Below are 27,891 nucleotides of genomic sequence, written 5' to 3' on the forward strand. Positions count from 1 at the left end.
AGTATGGAAGCAGTGTTTCAGCCCCAAGCCCCCAAAAGAATAAAGCGAAGCCAATTATTAATAGCTCAGTTTGCATATAATTATTTAATTCCATATTTACTTAGTCATAAACATTACAAAACATAGGAAAAGCAAAATTTCCCCAAAATGATTCATTGGGGAGCAGAATACGTGAGGACTTTAGCATATAATTTAGTATTATCTGGACTATATATATCTAGCCACTCAGTTACAGACTGACAAACGCAACGAAAAGGTAGGCAACCTGAAGACATAAAGAGATCGAACTCCACCTTCTGCAAGTAGAAAAATGAGACGGCTACACACATTGAAAGATCTTTAAAAGTGTGCTTCCTCCTTTAAAATGGCAGTGATTATCCATCCCCACAGTCATGCTGCACAAGAGCATCTATGTCCATCAGGACATCTATTTGTTTGGCTCTGAGGTCTACCTTGGGCCTGAGTGGTCGGGGTTTTCCTAGTAACACCTCCAGCCTTCACCCCTAGCTACCGCCATCCATCCTGAAATGCCGTGTCTGAGGCTGGGGGAGCGGCTGTGGGCAGGTGAGTCTGGAGAAACCTTTCTAAAACAAGAAAAAGGATGGGATGCAGACTGGAGAGATGTACCACAGATGGCATAAACTTGTCACATTGTATGCAAGAATGAGTAAGATTCAAAAAGACTAATACTCGGGCTTCTGAAATTCTAGAATGGCATCTGAGTTTTCTCTCTCTCCCTCTCTCTGCTCTCCCCTCTCTGGGACAGAGGGGACAGGGACAGAAAGAGACACACCAGAGTGAACTGGCTTCATGTCAGTCTTGCTCCGAAAACACCCAGGAAGAGCTGAGGACATTAGGAGGTGCTCCATAAGACGACCCTGAGAGCTGAATCTCAGTCAAACATGTTGTGGTTTCTGTGTGTTATGATTCTCAGAGCTACTGACAAATGCAGGTTCTGATGGAGTACGCTACACACGGCAAGTGTTCTGCTCTCGCGGAGACAGGCCGTGGCTGTCAAGGGGAGTTACTAGGTTCTAGCATGTGTGGAGGGGTGAGCACATCTGTAAAGGTGGGCCCTGACAGCAAGTAGCCTCTTTCCCTGCAATTCAAACATCACTTCAACTTGTCTCTTTTATCTTTCCATCCTCCTTTCGAGGAAAGGTAAAGTCACTTCTTTCAGCACTAGGGAAACTCAAAATGTTTATTCTTGAATTTTCACTCGCCTCTCTGGAGTATATGATATGTGCACTCTAATAACAGAAAAGTGAGTTGTCACACTGCAATAATAAATAGTGGCGCACAGGTTAAATGTGTTTCCTAAGCACTACGCAGTCTTCCACATGGCTGATGTCTACCCAGGTCTGAGGGCCTGGCTCCCTCTGGCACTCCTCTAGGCAGATACTTTCGCAGGGATCGGCAGCTCAAAGTCTAAACCTTCCGGTCCAAGGTCAAAGCGGTCCAGGTTCCATTCTTCAGGAAACGCAGCGCTGGGTCTCAGTGGTTGGTCTTGAGAGATTGGGACCAGAGAGATCACTCTTAGAGAAAGAGTGGGATCTAAGAGAACTCGGGTGTCCATAGAAATATAAAGCGCTGCCCCCTGTAAATCGCAGTTTCTGTGGAGTAAAGTATCTTCCTAAAGAGGTAGAAATAATAGGGGGCGTGTGTTGCGGATGCCCTTGTTCAGTAACAATGAGCCCTCTAGCTTTAAGGGCTTAAAATGGACTGACTCCACTCATCTCTCTGATTTTTTCATAAGTGAGCCAGAACACCATTGACCAAGGGGTCTGAAAGATTAACCAAAGAGGTTAGTGCACATTTCAAAGCAATTAGAAATATTCTACATATCGCATATACATCTTTGAGTGACTGAGTCATTTTCAATCCACTTGTAAAACAAAACAAAACAAAACAAAACAAAAGCCACATAAATATCTTGTTGTTTACCTTTGTAAATTGCCTTGAAACTTACAAAGCATTTTCATGTCACAGATTTCCCTAAAAACAACTTGCAATAGGAAAAAAAAAAGAGAGATCTTATCCCCATTTTACAGATGAGAATGATGGGCTCAGCTTAGTAGTCCACTGCCCACTGACATGATGTGGGACTAAATCACAAAGTTCTTTCTACCAGCTGGTGCTGGCTATAAGGCTGTGATGTGGGACGCCTTGACTTCTGTACTAAGCTGCTCTCCAGAGATACTTAGGAAGTGAGGAAGACAAAGATCATCCTTTAAAAGTTGAGTCATAAAAATCTCAGTCTCAGATGTTTTGCAATCGGCACGAACAAGTTTACACTAAATAGAAAAAGGAGCTCCTGGCTCCAAATGGCTTGACCTTGATCTGAATGACCACATCCACAGGAACCAGGAGGGATGTGGATTGACATACCACGCTAGCAAGTAGGGATTATCAGAGAACGGATGCCTGGAGGGGATTCCTCTCTAATTTGGTTCTGATCAGTGACTGATTAGGGAGGATTTCCATTCTATAGGAGAATTAACCAGTTGGAATCCAAACAGTATTTGCTAAGTGTGTCTGTAAAGGAATACATATGCCTGTGTTTGGATATACTAAACATGTCACCTAGGCAGACCGAGGATTTACTAAGTGGCGGTTAGCTGATCTGCACAGACATAGCTGAAATTGTAAGCACAAAGCTGTGACCGTGCCATATTCCTGTGTCATCAGAAATGAAGCAGTCAAGGAGGCAGCTGCAGGGAGACCAAGGAGCCAGGGGGCTGGTGAAGAAGGACCCGACAGCCATCTCTAATGGTGTGGTTGTTAGCTTTGCTCTTCATATGAATGCAACACTACAGGTTTGAAACCATAGGGCCAGGGGAAGCAACTTCATGCCTCCTCTGCCTGGGGGGAAAGGACTGTGGTGGGGTTTAGTGGGGGTATTGAGTGAGTTCAAGAGAGAGAACATGTAACCTGTGGGGAGCTGATCGGTGGGACTGACTGAGCCTCTGTACATCCATGCTGTCTTTTTGAGTTCCCCATCAGCAGTTATGACTGCTGTCAATAATCCACCTGCATATGGACCTGTGCTGCTGCCTCGGGTTTGACTTGAGCTTACTGAATTCTGTCTCTGTAGAGCAGGATACTCAAAAGCTCTCTTGGCTTGATTTTACAAATAAGCTCCTCCCAATGGGATGCTTGGCAAGTACCTCCCAAAGCTAACCTGAGCTCACATAGGGCTTGGATTTACGAAGAACAGGCTGGCCCGGAGGCATCAGTTACCTGTATCAGTTACCAAATGTATTGTACGGTGTGACCTAATCATAAGCTTCAGTGAAGTCAGCTGGGTATTTGAAGGTGCTTATGAGTCAGATGTCTGGGTTCAATCACGCATAGCAGCAGTCACCAGAGCAATAACAAGCACACTGGTGAGGCTTGCTGGGTAGGGAGCCTTTCCTTGGTACCAGCCCTTCATCTTTATACACCCCTACTTTTTAGTTTTTCCTGTGTGTACAGTGTGCATGTTTGTGTGTGTATACTTGTGTGTGTGTGTGTGTGTGTGTGTGTGTGTGTGTGTGTGTGTGTGTGTGTATGCATGTAGGAGGTGCCCAAGGTTGATATCAGAAATCATCCTCAATTGCTCTTCTGTCTTACACAGTGAGGTAGGGTCTCTCAATCAAACCCAGAGCTCACTGATATGGCTAGTCTGGCTAGCCCACTTGTTCTCAGGATCCCCACCTCTGCCTTCAGAGACTGGAATTACAGCAAAGCCACCACACACAGATGACATTTACATGGGTTCTAGGGATCTGAACTTCAGGCCACATGTGGTAAGCACATAACCACCAAGCCTTCTCCCCAGCCCCCATCTCTCTATAGTCTTTTAAGATTTTTATCCACTAGCTAAAGGATTTTGAGGAACTCAGTACACTGAACCAATAAGGAAAGGGAGTCAGAGACAAAAATACCTAGGAGGGACCTGGAGGTGGTGGCGGCGCACGCCTTTAATCCCAGCACTCGGGAGGCAGAGCCAGGCGGATCTCTGTGAGTTCGAGGCCAGCCTGGTCTACAGAGCGAGATCCAGGACAGGCACCAAAACTACACAGAGAAACCCTGTCTCAAAAAACAAAACAAAACAACAACAACAACAAAAAGCTAGGAGATAATTCTGCTCTGCCACAGCAGTATGAACTTGAGCAAATCTCTTCTACACTGAGACATGGTTTTCTCACCTGAAAATGTAAATGACAGTATCTGCCTTACTGTGTTCTTGTACAAATTTAGAAATGATTCTTGTGTGTGGAGCACTTAGCACATAGTAGGTACTTTTAAAAAATGCCTGCGTCACCTCTGCCTCCACACATGATGCTGATGCTCATGTTACTCCATCCCCTCTCATGTGATAAGTGCCTACAGAAGCATCATAGCCCAGAAGAGAATGACGACCCTTCGCAGCCTTCTGTGGCCTTCCGACAGCTACTGGCTACAGCCATGTTTTCTGTATCGTCCGTGGTCCCACACAGTATTGTTCATGTCACCAACAGATATAAGCTCCTTAGAAAGATGTCCTCCAACATCACACTGCCTGGGGTTGGTACTGAGAAATACCAGTTAATGACTGAACATGGTCAAGTTATACAGTTGCTATGAGTTTATTTCCTCCTCTGTAAAAGAGGGCTGTACAGCAGCTCGATGCATAGACAGTTGGGAGAATCCCATGGCTACGCCACAGTTACAATGAGAACCGTGCTGGCGATGCACAAGGTGACTCATCGATGCTTATCATTTTTATAATTTTTAACTACTTACTTTTCATTGTCATTTCCTTTCACGAGTGTCTTGAGTGTGGCCAGTGCCTCTAATAGCTCCTTCTTTTTGTAAGCCCAATTAAAAAAAAATCTCTAGTTTCAGTAAGAAATATTCAGTTTAAAAATGATTTTAGGCTAATCAAGACCACCAAAGTAAGGTGGGTTTTTGTTCTAGTACACTTTGTATCATGGTCTGACTCTAAAGTGCTTCCCCCAAAGGCTCATATGCTGAAGTGTTGGTCCCCAGCTGGGGAAGCTACTGGAAGATGATGGGATCACAAAGGCACTGGCCTCATCAGTAGACAGTTAATCCATTCATTAGGAGGTTGGAGAAAGTAGGTCACCAGAGGTGTCATGTGTGTGTGTGTGTGTGTGTGTGTGTGTGTGTTTTTAGTATGTGTGTGCACAAATGTGTGCAGGTGTGTTCACCAGTGTATGTGTGTATGAGAGGCCACAGGCCAATGTTGGGTGTCTCCCTCAATTGTTTCTCTACCTTATTTTTTGGGACATAGTCTCTTAATGAGACCCGGAGCTCACCATTTCTGCTAGACTAGCCAACCAGTGAGTCCCTGAGATATATCCACTCGCATCCCCACCGTGTTTGGATTACAGGTGCACACCACTGCACCTGGCTCTTTACACAGGTCCTGGGGGTCCAAACTGGCCCTTATGTTTACACGGCAAGTACTTTACCCACTAATCCAGCTCCTCAACCTCCGGACAGGGTGTGTGGGGGGAGTGTTTGAAGGGTGCACCTGTCCCTGGCCCCTTCCTGTAGAGCGCTCTCTACTTCCTAGACAGGGTGTGCGGGGGGAGTGTTTGAAGGGTGCACCTCTCCCTGGCCCCTTCCTGTAGAGTGCTCTCTACTTCCTAGGCAGGGTGTGGGGGGAGTGTTTGAAGGGTGCACCTGTTCCTGGCCCCTTCCTGTAGAGTGCTCTCTACTTCCTGGACACCATGAAGCGAGCAGCTTTGCTCTGCCACATGCTCTGCCTCACCAGCCCACAAAGGCGATGGAGTCAGCTGACCAACCGAAACCTCTGATACCCTGAGACCAAATAGACTCTTCTCTTCTTTCAGGTTGTTATTTTGTTACAGCAATGAAAGGCTGACTGACATACTTATGCTAAGAGCTTTTGCTGTTCGTTTTCTTGTTAATAAGCAGTTACTATCCCACAGTGACAGACAGCACACATTCCCAGTTGCCATTTGTAAGTGGACAGTTCTCACACTCTCTGCATCTCCATCTCCACAGTCCCCACTAAGATTCCGATTTTGATCTAATTCTGATATTGAGGTTGTCTTCTGCATATCTATCTATTCAGATGTCTTACGGGCACTTCAAAATTATCTGCATCAAAGATTAAATGGATTGAGTCTACACTTTCCTTGCCCTGCAAATGATGCCCATCTGTACAAACCACTGTCGGCACCAGTTGCCCAGAGCCTGTTTTTCCTTTATCTTCTCTGGCTGTTCCGCTATCCTCATCCAATCAGTCTTCTGTACCCCAAATACCTATCAAAAGCTGCCCTCTTCCCTCACCGTCCGACTTCCGTCTGTACCACCATTATGTTCGATAAACACCCCAGGCCTTTATCTCAACTCAGGGAAGATAGAATAATGCAAAAGTGCAGAAGTACCTGTCCTCAGCCCACCCCAGTGCGTACTGCTCACCTGGCCCGCCCCAGCTGCCTTCGCCTCTCTGCCTTGCCCTCTGCCCTTTGCCCTCCTCCTTCAGGTCTCTGCTTTGTCCTTTGCCCTTTGCCCTTCTCCTTCAGGTCTCTGCCTTGCCCTTTGCCCTTTGCCCTCCTCTCTGCATCTTGGCCAGCTGGGCTTCCTCCCTGCCTTTGGCTTTCAGCATTCCCCCATTCCTCTCCAGGAATCGTTTTCTTACCATTTGGCATGGTCAAGTTGTATTCATGCTTAAAATTTCAGCTCAAAGCTCTTTTCTAGGATGGACTTCTCCATTCCCTTGGTGTGGGCTGAACCTACTCGTTCTGTATCTCCACAGCACTCGCAATTCCTTCTGTGAACTCACTGTTTAGAGTTCCTTACTCAAGGCTAAGCCCTTACTGCAGGGCATGCACTCAGATGTGGGCAGAGATATTTATGTATTATTATGCTGAGTTTTGATTAAGTTTCTAACCCCACAACTCATCCACATTTTCAAATATTTATAAGTACTTACAAAAGTTCCTTGTTTTTAATTATACTTACTACATTACTAGCTCTGACTAATGCTGTGTCTCGCTGCACTTGAGTAAATGACAGAAGCATTGGTACAACACTTTCTCCTAAAGCAGGGTCTCTGTGATAATAATACCTGTATAACTTGCCATCAAAATAACAAGTTCGGAAGCAGCAAAAGTTCCCTGAAAGAGCTCCATTTTTAAATCTATACATTCACCCCAACCCAGGGTATTTTAGTTAAGGAGAGTAGTAAAGGCTTTATCACACACACAGCAGATAAGTAAATAATAAATAGCATGTCTTTATCCACTTTTAAAACAGATTATCAACCTATTTATTAATAAATGTGACTGGTTCATTTAGCTTTTTTCTGTCAAGAAAAGAAACATGATTCTAAGGAGAGGTGAAAAAACCCTAATACAATATTTTAAAAAGAAGGGATGGATGGCCTGTTATGGAGGTAGAGCCAAGCCACACACCAGAAGAGAAAATGGAAAATATCTGTAAAGTACAAGTCATTTAAATTCAAAGAAAACAAAAATTAAGGAAAATCAAAAGACCCCATCTTTACCATTCTGAGCCAGGATGGCAGAAAGCCTTTGTACAGGCTCAGGAAGCCTTCCCCTTGAACAGCCTGGATCAAGCAGTCAGTTGATGACTTATATAAAAGTCCCCTGCAAGGAGAAAGAGACTGTAGTCAGATTTCCTCCTGTGTAAACAGAGATGTAAACAAAGCCATCTCAGGAAGGTCGTCATGAACCAAATGCTTTCTGCTTATTTAGAACAAATAGTAGCAGCACTTCATTGACATAGGTAACTTCATTTGAGCGGAGGCATTTCCCTGCTGACTCTTTTTCCCATCATCCCCTTGGGCCTCTCTGAGTTCATCCCACCTGACCTCTTCCAAAGAGAACACACTATTTGATACTACCTCACATTCTGTTACCTGAAAGGCATAGGCAATGAACACAGCGGTCTGCAAATTCTCAGCTTTCAAAAACGCTTGGAAAACAATAGTCACAGTAACTACTTTGTGTCTAAATAATATGACCCCAAAGGCTTAGTATATTTGCATTAGAGAAAGAGGAGGTAATTTCATATGAACAACTGCCCCATTGAACAGGAAAACACATGAATACATCTCTATCACACAGACCTACAAGAAAGCATCTTTGAAATACCAAGCCTGCCTCAGACACTCCAGTGTGCGGGCACCAAGGGCTTTATCTACCTTCCTTGTTTGTCTCGGGGTTGGTTCATTATTCGGCTTTTAATGACATCAGCTGGTGTTCCCAGAATGGAAGCTACAAGTCCAGAGCACAAACTGTAGACACAAAAGAACGGAATATAAAAAGAAACTTTAAACAGCTCCCAAGTTATGAGAAAAGGCATTTAATATTGAAAAGAATGCAGTGCTAAATATTCTTTGAGATTAAAATTAATGCTTAATTCTACAAAGAGACAGAAAATATTTAAAGCATGGCCAGCCAACAGGTATGTGCCTCCTGGTGCCAGGTTTCCTTTCATGTAGGGAATGAGAGAGATAAGATTCTCCCTTCAAGAGAACTTGGGAAATGGAGGTGCTTATCAGGAAAGTTTGATGACCTGAGTCCTGATTTCAGTTCCCAGAGCCACAGTGGAAGGAGAAAGCTGACTCCTGAAAGTTGTCCTCTGACCTCCACAAGCAAGCTCAGGCATGCACACACCCGCAGGGCACATATTCACACCCTGTACCTCCCCCACTCACTCACCACTACTACTACTACTAAATAATAAATGGTTAAGAAGACCCTGTTCTGGAGGTATGCTCTGCTTAAGGACAGGCTAAGGAAAACTGGCCATCTTCAGATGCTGACCAGCGCTAGGAAAAAGCAAAATGGGTAAATGTGACAGGTGCCAACCAGTTAAGCAAGTGACGGGCAGGCAGGGACAGGCTCCGGGGTGACTGAGTCACCTGTCAGTACAGATCTGGAGGAAGTGTTACAAGGACAGAGAGTAGCAGGTACAAAGGAATATTCTTGGTACACACACACACACACACACACACACACACACACACACACACACGCAGAGAGAGAGAGACAGAGACAGAGACAGAGAGACAGAGACAGAGAGAGAAGGAGGGAGAAGGTATAACTCCAATATCAACTTGAGAATATTAATATCACACCACATATCTAGGGGCATCTCAATAGCATATGAGGATTGGAGATTTTTCAGTCTTTGGCAACAAAACCAGGAGCCAGATGAAACAAATTACTGTGATGTGAAGGACAGCAGAAACCAAGAGTCACTCATTCCGATGGAGAAGTTGGAATTGTGTGTCAGAGAAGGAATGCCGAAGAGCCGCATCCCTCAAACCCTCGTGCCTAATTCTGCTTCCTCTGGGCCCCGTTCCTTAGTTCTTGCTTTGTTTTGTTTTACTGTGTTTGTTTTTTTCACTCCTTTGAGGTCTGTAGTGACTCATTCTTCTCTCTCTTGATTATTTACTGTTCATAGTTTTCACACGTGTCTAGGTTCCCCCTGTTGGTGAGCTCCTGGACAGGGCCACTGCAAGATCCAGGCTGGGACAATCAGCCCAGAAGGCCACACATACCTGCTGAACTGAGCTGAAGAAACCATTATCAGAAACTGCCCCTGGGGCAGCCCCATCAGGTACAAACCCTTGCTGAGTTTAATCTGAAATATGGCGTGATTTCATCTGTCTCTCCCACATTTTAATTGCAACAAAACTGAAGACTCTTTAAAAACCTAGCATCATCCTTCTCTCGGGGTGATAGCATGACATTCTTGACCAAAAGATCCCCAAAGTTAGAATTTATGCCAACAATTCAAGACAGGGCCATATACGTGTCTAGAGAGATGGCAGAGGGTTACGAGCTCTTACAGAGGACCAGTGTGTGGTTCCTAGCACCTGTACCTCCAGCTCAAGGTGATATGACACACTCTTTGGGCCTCAGGAGCCACCTGCACTCACATGCACATGCCCACAAACAGACACAAATGCATACACATAACTAAAATCCAAATCCTAAAAGAGGGAAGGAAATAGAGAAAACAAAATGACTCAACACAGCCACCTACCTGGATAAACCATGAGTGGCGATATTGTCCTCAAGTGGTGTGTTCAGTACCAGGTAGTGCTTCACTGTATCGTAGGTGGTTAAGTCTGGCGAGGGAAAAAGGGTTGAATAGTCACTCATTCAACAGTGAATGTCTTTGGTGTCAAGAGGATGCTGGGCTCGGGGCTGTACCGTGTGCTGGAGTGAAAGACACTGTTCTTGTTTTTAAGCAGAGGCAGGCAAAGCTACAAACAGTAGGAGAGGAAGAAAAAAAAGCACTGGGCACTCATCTCTAGCTATGTGACTCTGGAATTTCTGGTCTTTGGTCTGAGAAATTTCTGTCTGAACCTAAGTTAGATTAAGTTAAGACCCTGAAAGTTATAATCAACAGATCTGGACCACTGTTTTCCATTCAGCTTGTTACAGCTTTTTCAAATGACAACAGGAAGCTATTCAAGGATTTTTAAAAAGAGGAGTTACACCACAGTCCTGGGATTTCTGGCGATAGCCCACACCGAAGTACAGGCAAATGAATGGTGATGTGGTGAGAACAGTCGGGCATGTTTGAGGTAGAGATGCAGTGTGATTGCTCCTTTTCCAGAAGTTGGGGCAAGTTGGGGTAAGATGAGCACCTCTGCTCCCTGCCGGCAGCTGGAACAAGCAAACCAAACCACCGCGTGTCCAGATGTCAGCAGGTTTAAAGGAAGCACTCTGCAGACAAGCGAGAAAAGAAAAGGGAGCCCCAAACACAGACAATGCCATGAATCTGGAAGGCGCTTGCTAAAATGACACCTACCAGAGACCCAAAGAAAGCACGGACAAATGGCTGTTTAGATGGCTAAAAGAAACTGTCCCGATGAAAGGAAAGCCTTTGCCATGAGGCAGGAGCTGGCTTAGGATGTGAATGAGGATGCAGAAGGCTGGGGTAGCAGAGCATGCATGGGAGACAGAGAGCTCTAGGAGACAGTGCTGGCCCAGGCTACTGTGGAGAGCCTCAGAGGTCACACTGTAGGAAGACAAGGGGACTAGAGACCATCGCACTAATCCTAGTAGGAGATGGTGCTGCCTTGATAATGGTGCTGTGGAGCCCCACTCAGCTTCTGCAGAAATCCTGAAAGCAGAAATGGCCAGCAGATTAAATACAGAGAAAGAAAGAAAAGATGAAAGCAAGCTGCTAAATGTGAACAATTTAAAGGGAAGAGCTGTTATGTTTGGAGATAAAGATGTAAACAGACGTATGTATGTATGTATGTATTTTTTTACAAGACAACAGCATTGGTCACCTTTGTAAAGCCAGTTCAGGGATGGTGGGTGGGGTACCTAAGGAGGGACCATCGAGGAAGCATCTGTAGTGGCCATAGGGGACACAGTAAGTCATGGATGAAGCAAGATGCTCCAGCGACAAAGAGAAGACAGGATCAACTGCTCTCAGTAGCTAACCCACACCAGGACAAGAGACTAAGTTCCTACCCACACAACAGAGTGGTTTGTGGGGCATTTGGAGACAGTGGAGGAGGAAGTGGTTTGAGAATGAAGTTTGGTTTAGGTACCTTCAAAGTGAGAGAGCCAAAGGAAGACCCTGAGAAAGCAACTGGAACTTGGCGAAGAGTTGAGGTAACACTTTGAAGGATCAAATTGAGAGACTACAATCACAAGGATTTCCTGGGGGAAAATTTAGCTATCAGTGAGACACAGTAGATGTACATGGAGTGCACAGAAAAAAAGATTTACTCCCTTCCACATTTAAGTGATCTGTTACTGGAATTCTCAATTCCTGAGAGATATATCGTTCATCCTAGAAAAGATTCTTTCACTGATTAAGCCCTGAACATTTGAGGAGTCCATATGAAAGACTGGGGATAAAGATTAGTAAAACCATGGCCATGGCCTTCAGGGGCTCACCATGTCATGGAAAATACAGACACACAGTAGAAGAGGATGACAGTGATAACCTCAGAGAACTGTAGAGACATGGAAAAGGACATCTAACATGACCATGTATGGGGAGGGACTGTAAGAGGCTCAGGAACAATACCTGGGTAGAGATGACAGTTTAGTTGGGTATTAAAGGGATATGTAGAAGAAAATGAAACACACGAGGGTCAAAACTGAAAGCAGAGAGGTGAAGAACAGCTTCCTGTGTGCAGGGCTGTGGTCTCTCAGCTCATGGCTTTCTGCTGTGTTCCTGCCAGCAGACACAAAGAACTGCTCAGGGAGCTGAAGGTATATGGAAAGTTCTGAGAGATCCTATATCATGTTCCAAAATCCCCACTTTGTTATCTAGTGAGAGGCTAGTGGAAGGTGATAAGGACACCGATGGCATGCTGGATCAGTGATTAGAGAAATCTCTCTTGATAGATATGATGTACAACTTTGGGGATGGGGACAAGGCCAGTTAGATGGCCATGGCAAGGGTCAAGCTGGGAGTTTGAGGGTTTGTCATGTTGGAAGGTTACAATGGTGGTTTGAATAGGAATGGCCCCCATGGACAAGTGTGTTTGAATGTTTGGCCCAAAGGGAGTGGCACTATTAGGAGGTGTGGCCTTGTTGGAGTAGGTGTGGCCTTGTTGAAGGAAGTGTGTCACTGTGGAGGTGGGCTGTGAGGTCTTATAAGCTCAAGTGTTGTAGACTATTATTTTAAGATGTGTTACATTTGTTTATGCTGTCAAACATTTGTTTAATGATGCAAAGATGTGTTGCATTCTTTTATGCTACATGTGTTTAACTCTGTGATGCTGTGTTACTTTGCCTGTCTAAAACACCTGATGGTCTAATAAAGAGCTGAACGGCCAACAGCAAGGCAGGAGAAAGGATAGGCGGGGCTGGCAGGCAGAGAGAATAAATAGAGGGAGAAATCTGGGAGGAAGAGATCAAAGAAGAGTCAGGGAAGGAGAAGGACATCAGGGGCCAGCTACACAGCCAGCCACAGAGTAGGAGTGAAAGTAAGATATACAGAAGTAGGAAAGGGAAAAAGTCCAGAGGCAAAAGGTAGACAGAAAAATTTAAAGTTACGAAAAGCTGGCAAGAAATAAGCCAAGCTAAGGCCGGGCATTTATAATTAAGAATAAACCTCCATGTGTGATTTATTTGGGAGCTGGGTGGGAGATCCCCCCAAAGAGCAAAAATAACCAACAACACTCAAATCTGGCCGATGTGATGCACAGTCTCCTTCTGCTGCCTGTAGATCAAGATGTAGAACTCTCAGCTCCTTCTCGAGCATCATGTCTGTCTGTGTGCTGCCACATTTCCCATCATGTCAATAATGGACTAACTTCTGACACTGTAAGCCAGCACCAATGAAATGTTTTTCTGTGGTCATGTTTTCTCTTCACAGCAATAGAAACCCTAACTAAGATAGTTACTAAGGATACTGAAGGAGCAGGTATAGTGGTTGGGGGGTTGGCTTAAGATGATTTCAGAAGATGGAAGTAGTTGGTAACTTTGACAGCTACATCCCAAGGCCTGCTGTGCATATACACATGAAATGTCTGTCCCCAGAGATGAAAACCTAGGATGACAGGAACACATCTTTCATTTCTGCACCCCAAATTCTGTATTCTTAATAAGGCAGACAAGCTGCTTCTTTACTCTACACTGTTGCTTCTAATCTTTCCCATACCTTAATTCTCACAAAGATTTCAAGTTTATTTTGGTGAACAAACACGGCTGGCATGACCAGTACCCACAGTGTAGAAACATCCACCGTATATCGAAAGCATAGACACTGCCGATTTCAGGCCTGTCTGTCTGGTGGTGGGATGGCCATTAGCCTCCTGATGTCATGAAATGCTATTTCCATGTATGTTTATATGTTCTAGATTTTGAAGTTATAAAATTAGGCATATACATTTAAAATAATGTATCTTTTTAGGGAAGGCTATATCTAACTTCTCAATAAAGGTATCTGTCAATATATAGTTTTAAAATGTTTCTCCTCTTACATTTTCTCTAATAGTATAAGTGTAGCTTCACTAGTACTATATTACCATTTTAATAGCATTTCCTAAATAACAGTATGTGTTTATGTCTTAAAAAAATTTTTTGGCACATGTCTTTAATCCCAGCGCTCGGGAGGCAGAACCAGGTGGATCTCTCTGAGTTCGAGGCCAGCCTGGTCTACAGAGCGAGATCCAGGACAGGCACCAAAACTACACAGAGAAACCCTGTCTTGAAAAACAAAAAAAAAAATTTTTTTTTTGATACAAGGGCTTTATTTTATGATTCAGACTGGCCTTGAACTCATGACCCTCCTGGCTCAACCTTCAAAAAAAAAAGTCTTTTCCAGCTTTCTTGATATATAATTGACCAATCTACATTTTATAGTTAAGGTATTTAACAAAGAATTAGTAATTAAAAATGAGAAGTGAGGGGTAGAGATAAATTGTGGGAGGAACGCTCCCACTTCCAGGCTGCACACAATGCTATTCGGGAACAATTCCAAAGGAACAGGGGCAGAGCTGCAGGGAGGGACCTGGCTGTCTGGGCAGAGTGACTGCCAGGCAGTTATACACATCAGTTTCATCTCAAAGGATAGTCTGGACTGAGGCAGGAGGCCTTAGATAGCTTGGTCTTTTCGGCTTATGGTAACATTTTTTCTGTCTTTGGTTCTTTCTGTACATCACTGAATGAGGAAACGTTCAGTTACCAACACTGACTCCTGTTATTGAAAAGTACAGCAATGCCTTCCACACCCCGATGTTGGTACTCAGAACTCGGTGATTATGGTTTAGAGATTCAGGAAGTGCATTACCTCCCATGTTCACTAGCGCAGCTCTTTGAATATTGGGTACCCAGCCTGCCCACAGCCCGCGTATTCCTCCTTCAGCTAAGATTTTTGCAAACGCATGATGGACTCCACGAAATCTAAGGAAAATAACAAAGAAATGTTAGTCTATGTACTCATGTGTGTGGAAGGCAGATGTGTAAACTTTACCTTCAGCTGATACGGTTGGAACTCAGGCAAAGGAATGATGTGTGGTGAACAATGCCATGGGGAACTGGGAGAGAGGCTCCAGGAAAAAGGCAGAGGCTTTGCCTTTAACCTCAGGTGCATTCTGTTCCCTGGATTGTTCTTGGACATGATTCCGTGCCTCCTGTGTTAAATATTTCCATTCAATTTATGAGACATGTTTACTCTTGTTGGATGTCAGAACATAGCTATAGAACCCAATCTGGTGAAAGGGTATGCTGAGTGCTGTCCTCAGGGCACCCTGATTCTGGATCAGGCCTTCTGCCTTGATTTCATGCTTTCACAGATATATATAGAGATACTATAATCTATAGTACGTGCCTGGCAATTGTGTTTAAATTGTCTGTCCTGAGAAAGTTCTGGGAAAGGGCTGCTCTGTTAACATTTAGTATGTGCTTCCTGATGTTTACTTACATGTTTTCCTGAACTCAAACAACCTTCCTTGGACCATTGTTTTCTCTGTTACATTCATATAAAAGTACACTAAACTGAAGTAAGATTGTCTGCAGCATTTGACTGTACTCTGCTCCATTTTTTAAGGTCTCCAAATCCCAGATCTCGCAGACAGATCCAGATCTGCATAGGTTGGCGAAAGTCAATAGATACAGTTAGGAACGAAATAATATTTATTCAGAGTAATTAGAAATTAAAGGATTATGAAACTCTGATTTCTAGATAAACTGAATAACTTATTGAAAGGCCATCCTTTAATTCAAACATTTCCCTTTTTAAAAATGATTTATTATTTATTATTTTATGTGTCTGCATGCATGTAAGTGCCACATTCTTGGGTCTATGAAGGCCGGAAGTGAGCACTGGATTCTCCCGGAACTGGAGCTATAGGTGGTTGTGAGCCACCATATGGGTGCTGGGAACCGAACCCGGGCCTGCTCCAAGAGCAGCCAGTGCTCTTAACTGCGGCACCCTAGCCCAACATTTCCCTTTTGTCTCCATTCTTTTTCTTTTCTAGTTTTGAGTCTGGTTATTTCACACAGGCTGGCCTCAAACCCATAAATCTCTTGCCTCAACCTCCTGTGCACTTGGGCTACAGGCATGCACCACTATGCCCAACACGATTTAAACATTTTTAGTGGGCAACATTAGAAATTCTGTCACCATTATCTCTTCTTAGTCTAGTAAAATGATCAAAATACCACTGTTTGGAATTTTTATATTGCCAATTCCTACATTAATTACAGGAAGAAGCAACAGTCATTAGCCTTGCCTTTACTGGTGACCCTTAGCATCATAAAACAAAACAAACAAAGAGACCCAAACCCTGTAAAGTTTGACTGACTCTCTCACACTCTTTTATCATCTTGAGTTAGAAAAGATGGCTCAGCGCGTAAGAGCACTGGCTGCTCTTCCAGAGGACCTGGGTTCAGTTTCTAGCATCCACTTGGCAGCTCACACAATCGTCTGTAACTCCAGAGACAGGAGATCCAGTACCCTCTTCAGGCCTCCTCCACACGTGGTACACAGACATACATGCAGGCAAAACACCCATACACATGACATAGTACTAATAAATTAAAAAAAAAATTCTATCTCATAAGCAAGATGGTTTTTTTTTTTTAGGTCAAAAACTAGAAAAGATGATCTAAAAATTCTTAAAATTAAATAATGTCATCTTTGTGGAAATTCTATCCCATCCCCATTTTTCTCTCACTTTTGCACCCAGGTGAAAACTGCTGCTGAACTTGAGACAGTCTGCCAGCATCTGTACAGAAGAAACATCCAGGCTGTGCAGTCCAAGAGGCTCGGGAGTGGAAGTCCCTGCTTCTCATGTGCTTGCTATGTGGCTTTAATGTAGGCACTGCAGTCTCTGAACCTCACCCAGGGACAATGTGACATGCATCATCATTCCTGTGATCCTGTGATTTGTCTGCGTGGGAACCCATGCTCCCAGGATTGATGTGCGCTTTTCTTTTCTTCCTTCTTCTTTCCTTTTCTTTCTTTCTTTCCTTCCTTTCTTTTCTTTTTTAACAATATATCAAGTATAGTCAACTAAAAATTCCCAACATTAGAGACAAAGGAAAGAAAGCCACCCACCCACCCAAGAACAGAGACAAGTGGAGCCCAGATGCACACGTGTCCTCCTGGGTTCCTGTAGTGGGTTTGCAGAGATTAGATGCTGATAGAAAACATCAGGACAGGCCCTGGGACGCTGTAACCCCCTTGCTAAGTCAGAGTGTCATCTTTTGGCCTGCTGTGGAGCCCTCCACACCCACCTGGGCTGCAGGAGGCCCCAGCTGCAGCAGGGTAGGCTAGAGAGGACAGCAGAGCAGTCAGTGTTCAGTGGTGAACACTCCTCAAGGAAAACACCAGCCCTCCTCACTCAAGGAAAACACCAGCCCTCCTCACTCAAGTCCAGCTCAGCTGCAGACAGTGTTCCCCAGAGCAGCGCTCCTCAGACTCAGCTCAGATCTCCTGCCCTTTCCTCTTTCCTGGGAGGGGTCTTGCTGTCTGTCAAAGCTCTCCTTTCACAGGAGAAACAGGCTACAAGAAATTAGCAACACTGACCTTTCTGCTTTCTTTCCAAGATGAAAATCAAGATTTTTTAGAGACAGTCGTGTTAATCAGGAATCCCCTTTAAAAATAAACGAGGTGGGGCCGTGTGGGAGGCAGAGGCAGGCAGAGGGAGGCAGAGGGAAGTGAGTTCAAGGCCAGCCTGGTCTACAAAGCTAGTTTCAGAACAACCAGAGCTACACAGAGAAATCCTGTCTTGAAAAACCAAAAATACACAAAAAGACAGAGACTGTGTGGTAAGTGACTTTTAGGATGCCAGCCCACAGTGATAGTGTTAGGGCTTATACCAGGGCACATGATCAAATTCTCATTCTCTCTTTCTCTCTCTCTCCCTCTCTCCCTTTGAAACACAGTATCACCCATAGACCAGGCTAGCCTTGAGTTCACTGTGTCCTCCAGGTTGGCCTCCAACTCTCAGCAATTCTGCCTCAGGCCCCCATGTGCCGAGATTACAGACCCCAAAACAACAGTGCCTGGCTGTCTACATTCTTTACATCAACTTGGACCAGGGGACCAGTCCAACGGCCTTTTAGTCTGAGGAGGCGCAAAGAGTTATAGACACACAGTCCATCCGATACAGAGCACACACACATCACAATGCACAAGGAAGACCTGGGCTAGCACGTCTCTTCACAGATGTAACTGGAAAGAACCGGTGCTAATCCCTTTAGTAGACGTTAGACAACGAAAGTGACCGCACTGGATAAATGTGCAAGACCCTGGTGACTGAAAAGGGGGAGGGGAAAGCAGCCATGTCTTGAGTGACTCACCTCAAGGGCTTCCCTTCCAGCCTCCGTTTCCCTTCCATCTGCATCTGGACCTTCACCAGGTCAGTGGGGTTGGCTAGAAACTGCCCAATGACACCAGCCATCATCCCGCCAATGACCGACTTCCTAATCGCAAAGGGAGACAGTTGGTTTGCTGTTTTAAGTCGCCACCCAGGCCACAGACTGAATGAGGGAACCACACTGAACTTGCACCGGCCCTGGGTGGCAGGTTAAAGATGCAGTAAATAAAGAACAGACACCCAGGAGAGAGAAGGGACAGCCTGACTGTTCGTTGGTGGGCAGGTCCAGGGCTCAAAAGGCGCTAAAGGGAAAAGAGTCTGAAATCCTTCCACCTGAGTCCAAAGGAGAGAAAAATGGACACTTCAGCAGTACGGACACTTGAACTGATCATTTCTCTGCCCCTGGCACCTGACAACAGGGTAAGAAAACAGCAGAGAGACAGTCAGCCTCAGAGGCAAAGGTGAGGGCTGAGCTGGTTTTTCAAGTGACAGGTTTGACAGCATTCCTCTCTCTGAAGAAACTTGTAGGCCAAAGCTCCCCTACTCTCAGCCAACAGTGAGCAGGACTTCAACCACAACCATCACAGTGTTGCACCCCCAGATCACACATTAGAAGCTCGATAGGCAGTGCATATTATAAAGGACTCTATTGTTTTACATTTTCACAACACTGTGAAGGGAGTTTAAATTAATTTCCCCATTTATCAGTGATGTTATTTGTTTTTTTACATAATGAACATTTGTACTTCTTTTGGGAATCGGGTCTCTCAGCACCTTTTCCTTATTTTTCCTGGGTGCTATCTATGGGTTTGTTTTTGGTTTTGTTGTTTTGTTTTAATGGTGCACATGTGTATTATCTATTTTAAAAATATTTTTCTTTAATCTTTCTTTCTCTCTCTGTTTCTCTCTGTTTCATCTCTCTCTCTCTCTCTCTCTCTCTCTCTCTCTCTCTCTCTCTCTCTCTCTCTCTCTCTCTCTCTGTGGTGCCTGAGAAGGCTAGAAGAAGGTTTCAGATCCCTTGGAGTTGGAGTTACAGGTGGTTATAAACTGCCCAGTAGGGGTGTTGAGAATTGAACTCTGGTCCTCTAGAAGAGCAGGAAGTGTTCTTAACTGCTGAGTATCTCTCCAGCCCCTGTGAACTACTCTTTACATTTCTGTTATAAATAAAAACCATTTTTTTTTTCAAGACAAGGTTTCTCTGTGTAACACTCCTGGCTATCCTGGAACTTACTTTGTAGATGAGGCTGGCATTGAACTTACAGAGATCCGCCTGCCTCTGCCTCCCATAGACTGGGTATAAATTTTAAATTTCAAAGCAACCAGCTTTGTACATTATCTCATCCAAAGGCTGGCATCACTTCTGCAGCAGAGAGGACTGTAGGCGAAGAGGTGAGACAGTGTATCCACGTCACTCATCAAGGGGGCAGAGACAGGATTCAAGCCCATCTCTGACTTCAAAGCCCAGAGCTTCCCAACAGCAAGCAGAACACAGACGGCTGTGCTGAAAGGCAGCCATAGAAATTCTGAGTGTACAAAGCTACTGTGGTCCTTAAAAAAACTTTTTGAGTGTGTGTTTGTGTGTGTGTGTGTGTGTGTGTATGTGTGTGTGTGTGTGTGTGTGTGTGTGTGTGTGTGTGAGAGAGAGAGAGAGAGAGAGAGAGAGAGAGAGAGAGAGAGAGAGAGAGAGAGAAAGAGAGACAGACAGGCAGAGACAGAGAGAGACATAAAGAGAGAGACAGAGAGAAAGAGGCAGAGAGATGGAGAGACAGAGACAGAGTAACAGAAGACAACTTGTGGGAGTCATTTCTCTCTTTCTAGTATTTAGGAACCCAAGATTAACTCGGGTTACCAGGCTTGGCAGCAAGTGTCTTGGCCTACCAAGCCATCTCATTGGCTGCTGCTGTGGTTCTGAATAAGCAATGACATGGTGGAAATGAGTCGTTGGCATTAACAAAATGGGAGAATGCAGTATTAAACTCGAGTCACACAGACAACCCGGAAGTTGAGCTTCAACTCTATCCGCGTTGGTTTGGATCTCAGCCTGAAGTGTAGTCAAGGCTACAGGGATGCCTGAACACACCAGGTACACAGAGCAAAGAGAGCAAAACTCCTCAACATTCAGGGATAAACACGTATCCTCTCAGCATGGGGCTCTTCCCACGAAACACGAATGACTGCAGCTTGCCGCTCAGTCATAGTTTGCAGCCCACGGAAGAAGGGAAGACAAAAGAGAGCCAAGGAGATGCTCAAAGGTCAAAGAGCATGTGTCCAGGAAGCCAAAGAAGTGAGTGACTCAAAAGAAGGACCAGAGGCACCTAAACACCCAGGACAACAAGGATCTGGTTTAAAGTACATGAAATGCATTCATCGCTCTTACATCTCGGGAATGGAGAACGCTAGTGTATGGGTTCAAGTCCCACAACTGTTAACGCTCTTTTCCAAACATCTACATTTACAACCTAAAAACAAAAGAAAGGAAAAAACATATAAAAATGAAAAAAAAGAAAGGACAATAGAAAAAATTAAGTGACAACCTAAACTTCAGGGAATGAGAAGCTTTGAATATAAAGCCATTTGCTAAACATGCTTTCTCAGAGCTGACAAATGGTGCATCTTCATTACAGCGTCTTCCTTCTGTTATGAAAAGGGTCCAAACAACACAAAACAAGTTCCTGCAGGAAGCCCGCTGTCCTTTATATGACTGTGGAATTACTCCAGGTATTTCTTCTTTAAGAAATTTCACATAATTCCTAAGGGGCGGGGGCTATGCTAGCCCACTGTCTGAAAACAAGAAAGAGCCATCCGGTGCAGAAGGCGGCAGACCTTACTGTTAGCCTGTACTCAGTAGAACTGATACAAAAAAATGGGAATCATGGTTTACTTCCTGGACATAGGCTTTCAAAACTGGACCACACAAAAACTTCTACTAATACAAAAGCCAGACCCTGAAAAAAACAGAAACGAAACATGCATTAATCACAGGTTAGCCCTCCTCAAGAGAGAGACATTAGTTTGTTTATTCTTGCGTGACATTATCTGAGAGCATATTTTTTCATTCAGAAAATTAATTTTGGGATTAATGGTATCTTAATAAAAGGCACATGGGCAAATGCATCAAGATGTAAAGGGTTTAAAGGACTTTATCAGATGTGCCTTGAATTTAACCAGAGCATTTCTGAAAGCGAGACTGGTATCTTTTGATTATAATTCCAAAAGTACATGATAATGCAATGATTTAATGTGTTAGTTTAGATTCATTAAAATAGATACTAGCTATAATCAAAGTCATGTGCTGGCTACTCTTGTATCAAGTTGGCACAAGCTAGAGTCATGAGAAGAGGGATTCTCAACTGAGAAAATGTCCTCCACCAGACTGGCTCATAGGCAAGTCTGTGGGGCATTTTCTTGATTAATAGCTGATGTTCTGAGAGAGCCCATCCAACTGTGGGCAATGCCACCCCTGGGCAGTTGGTTCTGAGATATATAAGAAAGTCTTCTGAGCACGCCATGGGGAGCAAGCCAGTAAGCAGCATTCCTCTGCCATCTCTACTTTAGTCCCTGCCTCCACGGTCCTGCTTTGAGGTCCTGTTCTGATCACCCTCTGTGATGAACTGTTCCCTGGAATTGTAAGTGAAATAAACCCTTTTCTCCCCAAATTACTTCTGGTCATGGTGTTTAATCACAACAATAGAAAGCTAACTAATGAAAAAGGATGCCCCAGTAGACGATGCTCCAATGGGATTCTTTATTATTATTATTATTACTATTTGTTTTTGAGACAGGGTCGGATGTAACAGAGGTTGGTCTCGACCTCTCTATCTTCCTGCCTCCACCTCTCAAGGGCAGGAGTAATGGACATGTACCCTCATTCCAACCTTTGCATTTACTAAGATTAAAATATTAGATAAATATGAATAATTTACATATGCATTTCTGTTGTTTCTGTATACAATATGTACAGAAGTCTCACTTATTTGGATTTCTATTATTTATTAAGTCTGTTACTAAAAGCAATTTTAGTACAAATGTATAATTTTACGTAAATATAACCAAAAAGCATTATAGTTTTGGGGGTCACAGCATATTGTTTTCAAAACTAGACTTACCAGAGGGGATAATGCTTATCCTCACTTTTGCCAAACACAACCTCCCGGAGATGCTCATAGGTGACCATCCGACCTCCTGAATACACTGCATGAAACAGACAATGGAAACACAAATTCAGTCTTGTATCTAATGAAATGAGAGGAACTTGTGACCTGGCCTCTTTAGTCTTCCAAAGGAGGAATTCTTACTCCTTCTCTGATCTCTAGAATAAAGCCTCCCTTCTCTACCTTGTTATCCCTCTTTGTCTTTTAGGACTTGGCTCACTCTGTTTTTCAGAAAGTTGCTCTTTGACCTTCCTCTCAGCATCCTTGGCCCACATGGCATGTTCAAACACAGCAGCTATCAAGTTCATTAGCGATTAATTTCTTCTTATTTTTCCCTCAGGACTTCTCCAGGTGGGTTCTCGGTGTTGGTTATTCATTTCTTTATTTTTTGACAGACATTAATTCACCAAAGTTGAGTCCATTTATTGACTGACACACAACTACATTGAAGCTCAAGGTCTTAAGGGTTTCTGAGTTCTAGAACTTGAAGGAAGGCTAAGGAAGAAGAGCTATATCTGCCTTCTTGTTCTAATTTTGACCATCTTGAGCACTACCACAGAAAGGGGAGGAGAAACAAAATGAAAAGGAACCTCACAAAATAGCTCTGTGTGTTGATTTTGACTCAAACACACACGTAGGGGGCTTGGTGTACAAAGGATATTCTCTTTGAATAAACACATGTAACCGCACTCAAGGATTCATTAACAGTCTTCCCTTTCAGGTTTTAAGCACAGGAGAAAGATCTTAAGTGGAGAACAATGTAGTGGCCAACACAGGAAAGAGGCAAAGCATAGAACAATAACGGGGTCCAAAAGAGCAACAGTCTAAAAGGTGGAAAATGGCATCCTTAAAATCAGTACACCGTGCCCATACACGAGATTTTCTTGATAGTTTAGGAAGTTTGACTTGGTATTTAATAAAAAATAAATACAAATTACAAAAAAAGTGTAAGTTTCTGTGCATAATTCTGACTCTTGTAAAAAATCCTATGCTAACCTATTCATGTGAAGAATAGAATATTAACAGCAATGATTAGAACTGATGCTTTCTGGGCCAAGGAAACAGCAGGAAGGGGGAGGCACAAAAGGCCACACTACCTCAATGTCTCTTTGGGGCCAACTTCATGGTCTCCTGTCTACAAGCCGAAAGGTCAGTCACATCCATTCCTGTGAATGGTGCCTTGGAAGCAGGGTTAGAAAGGTCTTCTCTGAGACATTTACCACTAATAACCCACAGAAGTAGCCTGGGAACAGAGGCAAAGGCAAGTTCACCTGTGCTCCATCTACCCTAGTCCCACGACTAGACGTGGCAAGGTTCCTTGCTCTGTCCGATCAGTCTAGCTGGTCTCTGATGTACAGGGCAAAGATAAATATATTTCAATTTTCAAAGAACATGAAAGTTCATTCAGAACTTTGAATTTAAAAACCTACTTCAGTTTTTACTGTACTTAAGGTTTCTGAAGTAAGGGAAAATGATGTAAATTATTCATGTTCCTCTGTCTTATACCATTAAAGAACTTACAGGGAAAAAATATTCAAACACATAGCCAAGTAGAAACAATTATAACTCCCTTTATATGAAGATTTTTTAAGTAATAACACTTGTTTAATTATCCTAAAGTGATTTATAGATATGGTGGTAGTTTATGTTTTTTTTCCATGTTTATGTGTGTGTGGTGTGGTTGGTGTGTAGATATGCTCACATGTGTGGGTACGCTCTCACGTGTGCATGCACAGAGGTCCGAAGCTGACACCAGGTGTCTTCCTCTAGACCTTCCACTTTATTTACTGCTCACCACTTCCAGCTAGCCTAGCTGGCCAGCCTGACCCAAGGATCTCCTAGACAGTTTACTTCCATATGCCATTCTCAAAACTAAGGGCACTAACTCCTTAACAACAACTGGAGATATTTTCTTCTACTGACTTATTGTATCAGTGGGAAAACAAAACAAAACAATATCCTCACTGGATTTTGGATACAGCTGAAGAGAAAAGCAAAGAATACAGAACTCATAACAAACTTACCAGTTAGAATCAAGATAAATACCTACGTGTCTGTAAATGGCGGGCGTCACTCCTTGCCACAACTTTAGAAAGCCTTCCTCCTGGACAATTCCTAGGGCTGTGCGCACCATGCCCCTGTAAGGGGCAGATCCTGTTGCACCATCTCCCAACCTAGCAAGGGCAGCTTCTCCTTGCATCTGGAGTCGGGTTTTTGTGAGATCGAGGGGAAAGGTTGCTAATGAAATAAGAAAAAAACAAACGAAAGGGAGGAAAACCCAAAACATTCAGACAAACAAACAAAACCTCTAAAATCATAAGATTAATATTCTCCCATGGTTTGGAGATTCTGAAGTATGAGAATATAGTAGGATCAGCCAGGGAATCTGTGAAAGACACACACCTCCTATCCCACTCCCACACATCTATACTAGTAGATGGATGATTTAGAAAGTAGAGTCTCATGCCTTCTCAAATCTAAGACTTGCTGTTCTAGAGCATCCCCAGATTTTTTTTTTAAAAAAAGCAAAACCAAAATAATCCTACAGAAGTAGAACAACCCTCTCTCTCTTTTCAATAAAAACATTCACTATCAAACCTGCTTTGATTTTCCCAACGAGAAACAGCTTACAGTAGCCATATTCTGTTGTGTCTCCTTGAGCCCCAGCCACGATCATTTGAGACCTGATACAAATTTAGAATACACTTGAAGCTGAATTCTATAATTTCATGGGTGGTTCCCCTTGAGAACAGATCACAGAACTGATGTTTGAGAGGCAGAAGATGCAATGAAGTCAGAATGTCTTCATATACAAGGGTGGCAATGCTCAACACTCTTCAAACTGAGGTAAATATTTAGTTATATTTTTCTGAACTGATAAGTTTTACACATGGTCCATTCATGAGTTCTTTGTAAGTCCCAACTTTATTCATTGGAAAATTTGTTTACATGTTGAATTAGAAACAGTTTTTTTTTTTTATCCGAAAGCATATTTTAGCTACCCAACCCACATCAGGAAGATCAGACTTATAACATCACATACAATGTCCTGAATAATTCTAAGGGGGGTATTGAGAAGAGTTCATAAACATTGCTGATGGTATTTAAGATTTTTCAGTGAGCCGGGCGGTGGTGGCGCACGCCTTTAATCCCAGCACTCGGGAGGCAGAGCCAGGCGGATCTCTGTGAGTTCGAGGCCAGCCTGGACTACCAAGTGAGTTCCAGGAAAGGCGCAAAGCTACACAGAGAAACCCTGTCTTGAAAAACCAAAAAAAAAAAAAAAGATTTTTCAGTGACCACTACCTGGTCCAGAATCCATGAATACTTTTTCTAAGGGGTGTGTGTGTGTGTGTGTGTGTGTGTGTGTGTGTGTGTGTGTGTGAGAGAGAGAGAGAGAGAGAGAGAGAGAGAGAGAGAGAGAGAGAGAGAGAGAGAAGGGGTGTTACATATTCCCACTAGGTTTTGAAAAAGTTAGTATCTAGCCAATAATTTCCCTAAACAGATGTATCTTGCATATCCATACATTTAAAAGTGTTCTATCAACACATGAAGTTAAAAAAATAGGAAGAGGTAGGAGCATCTCTCTAAGAGTTTTGATTTTGTTTTGATTTTGGTTATTTCATATGTAGGTTCTCGTGCTGAACTGGGGTGCACTCCTCTTTACCACCGAACTTTGTTTCCCTAGCCTCTGCTCCCTAGTCTTCAGATAATTCTCTCCAGCACACGTCACAGGAGCATCCCTGTACAAGCCAATGAGCTTCAAAGAAGAATTCAGCTGTTAATGTAGCTAATCACTCAGCCACCCGATTTTAGATGTCTTTAAAAGCTGGTAAATTTTATTTCAGAAAGTGGATGATAAAAAAATGCTACACTAGCTTTGAGAGGAGAGAGACGAATAGATGGGCCAAAGAGCCAGAAGGAAAGAGTCTAAAGGCAAACAACAGATAGTGTGCTGGCTATACTAGGTATAAAGATAAATAAACCTCTGCTAGAACAAGACTGGGCAACATTTTCAAATGACTAATGCGCTAGAGACACCCCCTTTTTTTCTTTTTTTAAGGGACAAGAAAATGCAAGGGTAATCTGGAATAGCTTCACAGAGATCACAGTTTGTACCCCTCCCCACCAACAAATTACCATCTGCTCATGCCAAGGTACCATAATCCACTCTAGGTGGTCTGTTCATTTGTTGTTGTTGTTGTTGGTTTGTTTTTTTTTTTTTTTTGACTCACTTAGACATGAATCTGTTTTCTAGGATGTTCTTGTGACACACAAAAATAGCTTCTCTGGCCGGGCGGTGGTGGCGCACGCCTTTAATCCCAGCACTCGGGAGGCAGAGCCAGGCGGATCTCTGTGAGTTCGAGGCCAGCCTGGACTACCAAGTGAGTTCCAGGAAAGGCGCAAAGCTACACAGAGAAACCCTGTCTTGAAAAACCAAAAAAAAAAAAAAAAAAAAAAAAAAAAAAAAAAAAAAAAAAGCTTCTCTGTAACAGGCAGCAGTTGTAAATGTCTTTCTCTGGATGTGCCCCCACTGGCCTGGTAGAAGGCCACGCAGGGGTCTTTGAAACTGTAGAGCCAGGACCCACTACTGTATCGACTGCAACAATGCCCCAATTAATAGCCACCCTGCCTAGCATTTACCATTTTTATAAAAATTACTTCTCAGGGTCCCTCCTGTCAGGTAAACAAGATATAGGCTCAAGAAGTAATGTGGGCATCTGACTTTAGGCAGATGTTCAGGAGGGATGGTTAATAATTGAAATCTCCAAGGTGGCACACCCCGCCCCCCAAACTCAAAGATTCGGAGGCTGCATAAACCATGAAAAAGATGATCTCAGGGAGGATGAAAAATATGTGAACAAATGGACTATGATTCCAAAAAAAGGTCATCCTCACGAAAGGGGAAATGTTTCCTAGAGAGGTATAAGGGCTCATGAAGAGCCCAAGAGTACTCACTCAGGCATAGGATAACATCCCTGGGGATGGGAAGACAAGGACCCTGGACACCTCCAATCCATGCTCCTCCTGAAGCTGGCCTACTGGGCACCTGACCACATCCTTGCGAGGGCGCAACCTCTGAAGATGCTCCAGCCTGGAGCAGGGCTGCCCGCCCATCCCTCCCCCAGAGCGATGAGGCCACTCGCTGGGGAGGCCGAGGCAGGGGCGGCTGGTACCTAGCTCGGCCACGGTTGCGGCGCAGCCGGACAGTAGGAACTTGCTCGTCCGGGGCCATCTCTGCGTGAGCGGCAGCAGCGTCTCCTCCTCCTCGGGGACAGACATTCAGCAGCAGATCAGGACCACTGGGCACCCCGAGTCGCCTGTGCACCTGCCACCCTGCCGGCGCCGCCCCTTTTCAGCCCAAGAGCAGTAGGGGAGGGACCATGTGCACCAGTGAGGCACTGCAAAGCCTCCACCCGCTTAGGAGCTGGACCGGTCCGG

The 27,891-nt window shown here is 43.9% G+C and overlaps 1 protein-coding gene across 3 annotated transcripts; it reads right to left on the reverse strand.

Annotated features, from left to right (window-relative positions):
- Window positions 1-65: 65 nt before the first annotated feature.
- Slc25a27 (solute carrier family 25 member 27) lies at window positions 66-27,883 on the reverse strand. Of its 3 annotated transcripts, none has more exons than XM_052745393.1 (9): window positions 27,627-27,883; window positions 24,499-24,690; window positions 22,408-22,492; window positions 18,285-18,407; window positions 14,767-14,879; window positions 10,039-10,123; window positions 8,186-8,278; window positions 7,526-7,628; window positions 66-1,633 (listed from the first exon to the last, which is right to left on the reverse strand). In XM_052745393.1, the coding sequence occupies exons 1-9, from the start codon at window positions 27,730-27,732 to the stop codon at window positions 1,391-1,393; spliced, it is 1,143 nt and encodes a 380-aa protein (XP_052601353.1). In that variant the 5' UTR covers window positions 27,733-27,883; the 3' UTR covers window positions 66-1,390. The 3 variants fall into 3 exon arrangements, with proteins under 3 accessions (XP_052601353.1, XP_052601355.1, XP_052601354.1); XM_052745395.1 differs by having other exon boundaries at window positions 1,385-1,506; window positions 27,627-27,882; XM_052745394.1 differs by having other exon boundaries at window positions 1,514-1,784; window positions 27,627-27,882.
- Window positions 27,884-27,891: the final 8 nt, after the last annotated feature.

The sequence above is a fragment of the Peromyscus californicus genome, unplaced genomic scaffold (assembly GCF_007827085.1).
Source record: "Peromyscus californicus insignis strain IS unplaced genomic scaffold, ASM782708v3 Scaffold_19__1_contigs__length_69161282, whole genome shotgun sequence".
Lineage (NCBI taxonomy): Eukaryota > Metazoa > Chordata > Mammalia > Rodentia > Cricetidae > Peromyscus > Peromyscus californicus.

Excerpts from the sequence above, each read along its gene's own strand:
- Slc25a27 (XM_052745393.1), bottom strand. The coding sequence starts at position 27,732 with ATGTCTGTCCCCGAGGAGGAGGAGACGCTGCTGCCGCTCACGCAGAGA. Across the intron at positions 22,493-24,498 it reads CGCCATTTACAGACACGTAG|TGTATTCAGGAGGTCGGATG; the intron begins GTATTTATCTTG and ends TGTTTCATGCAG. Across the intron at positions 8,279-10,038 it reads GCCACTCATGGTTTATCCAG|TTTGTGCTCTGGACTTGTAG; the intron begins GTAGGTGGCTGT and ends TTGTGTCTACAG.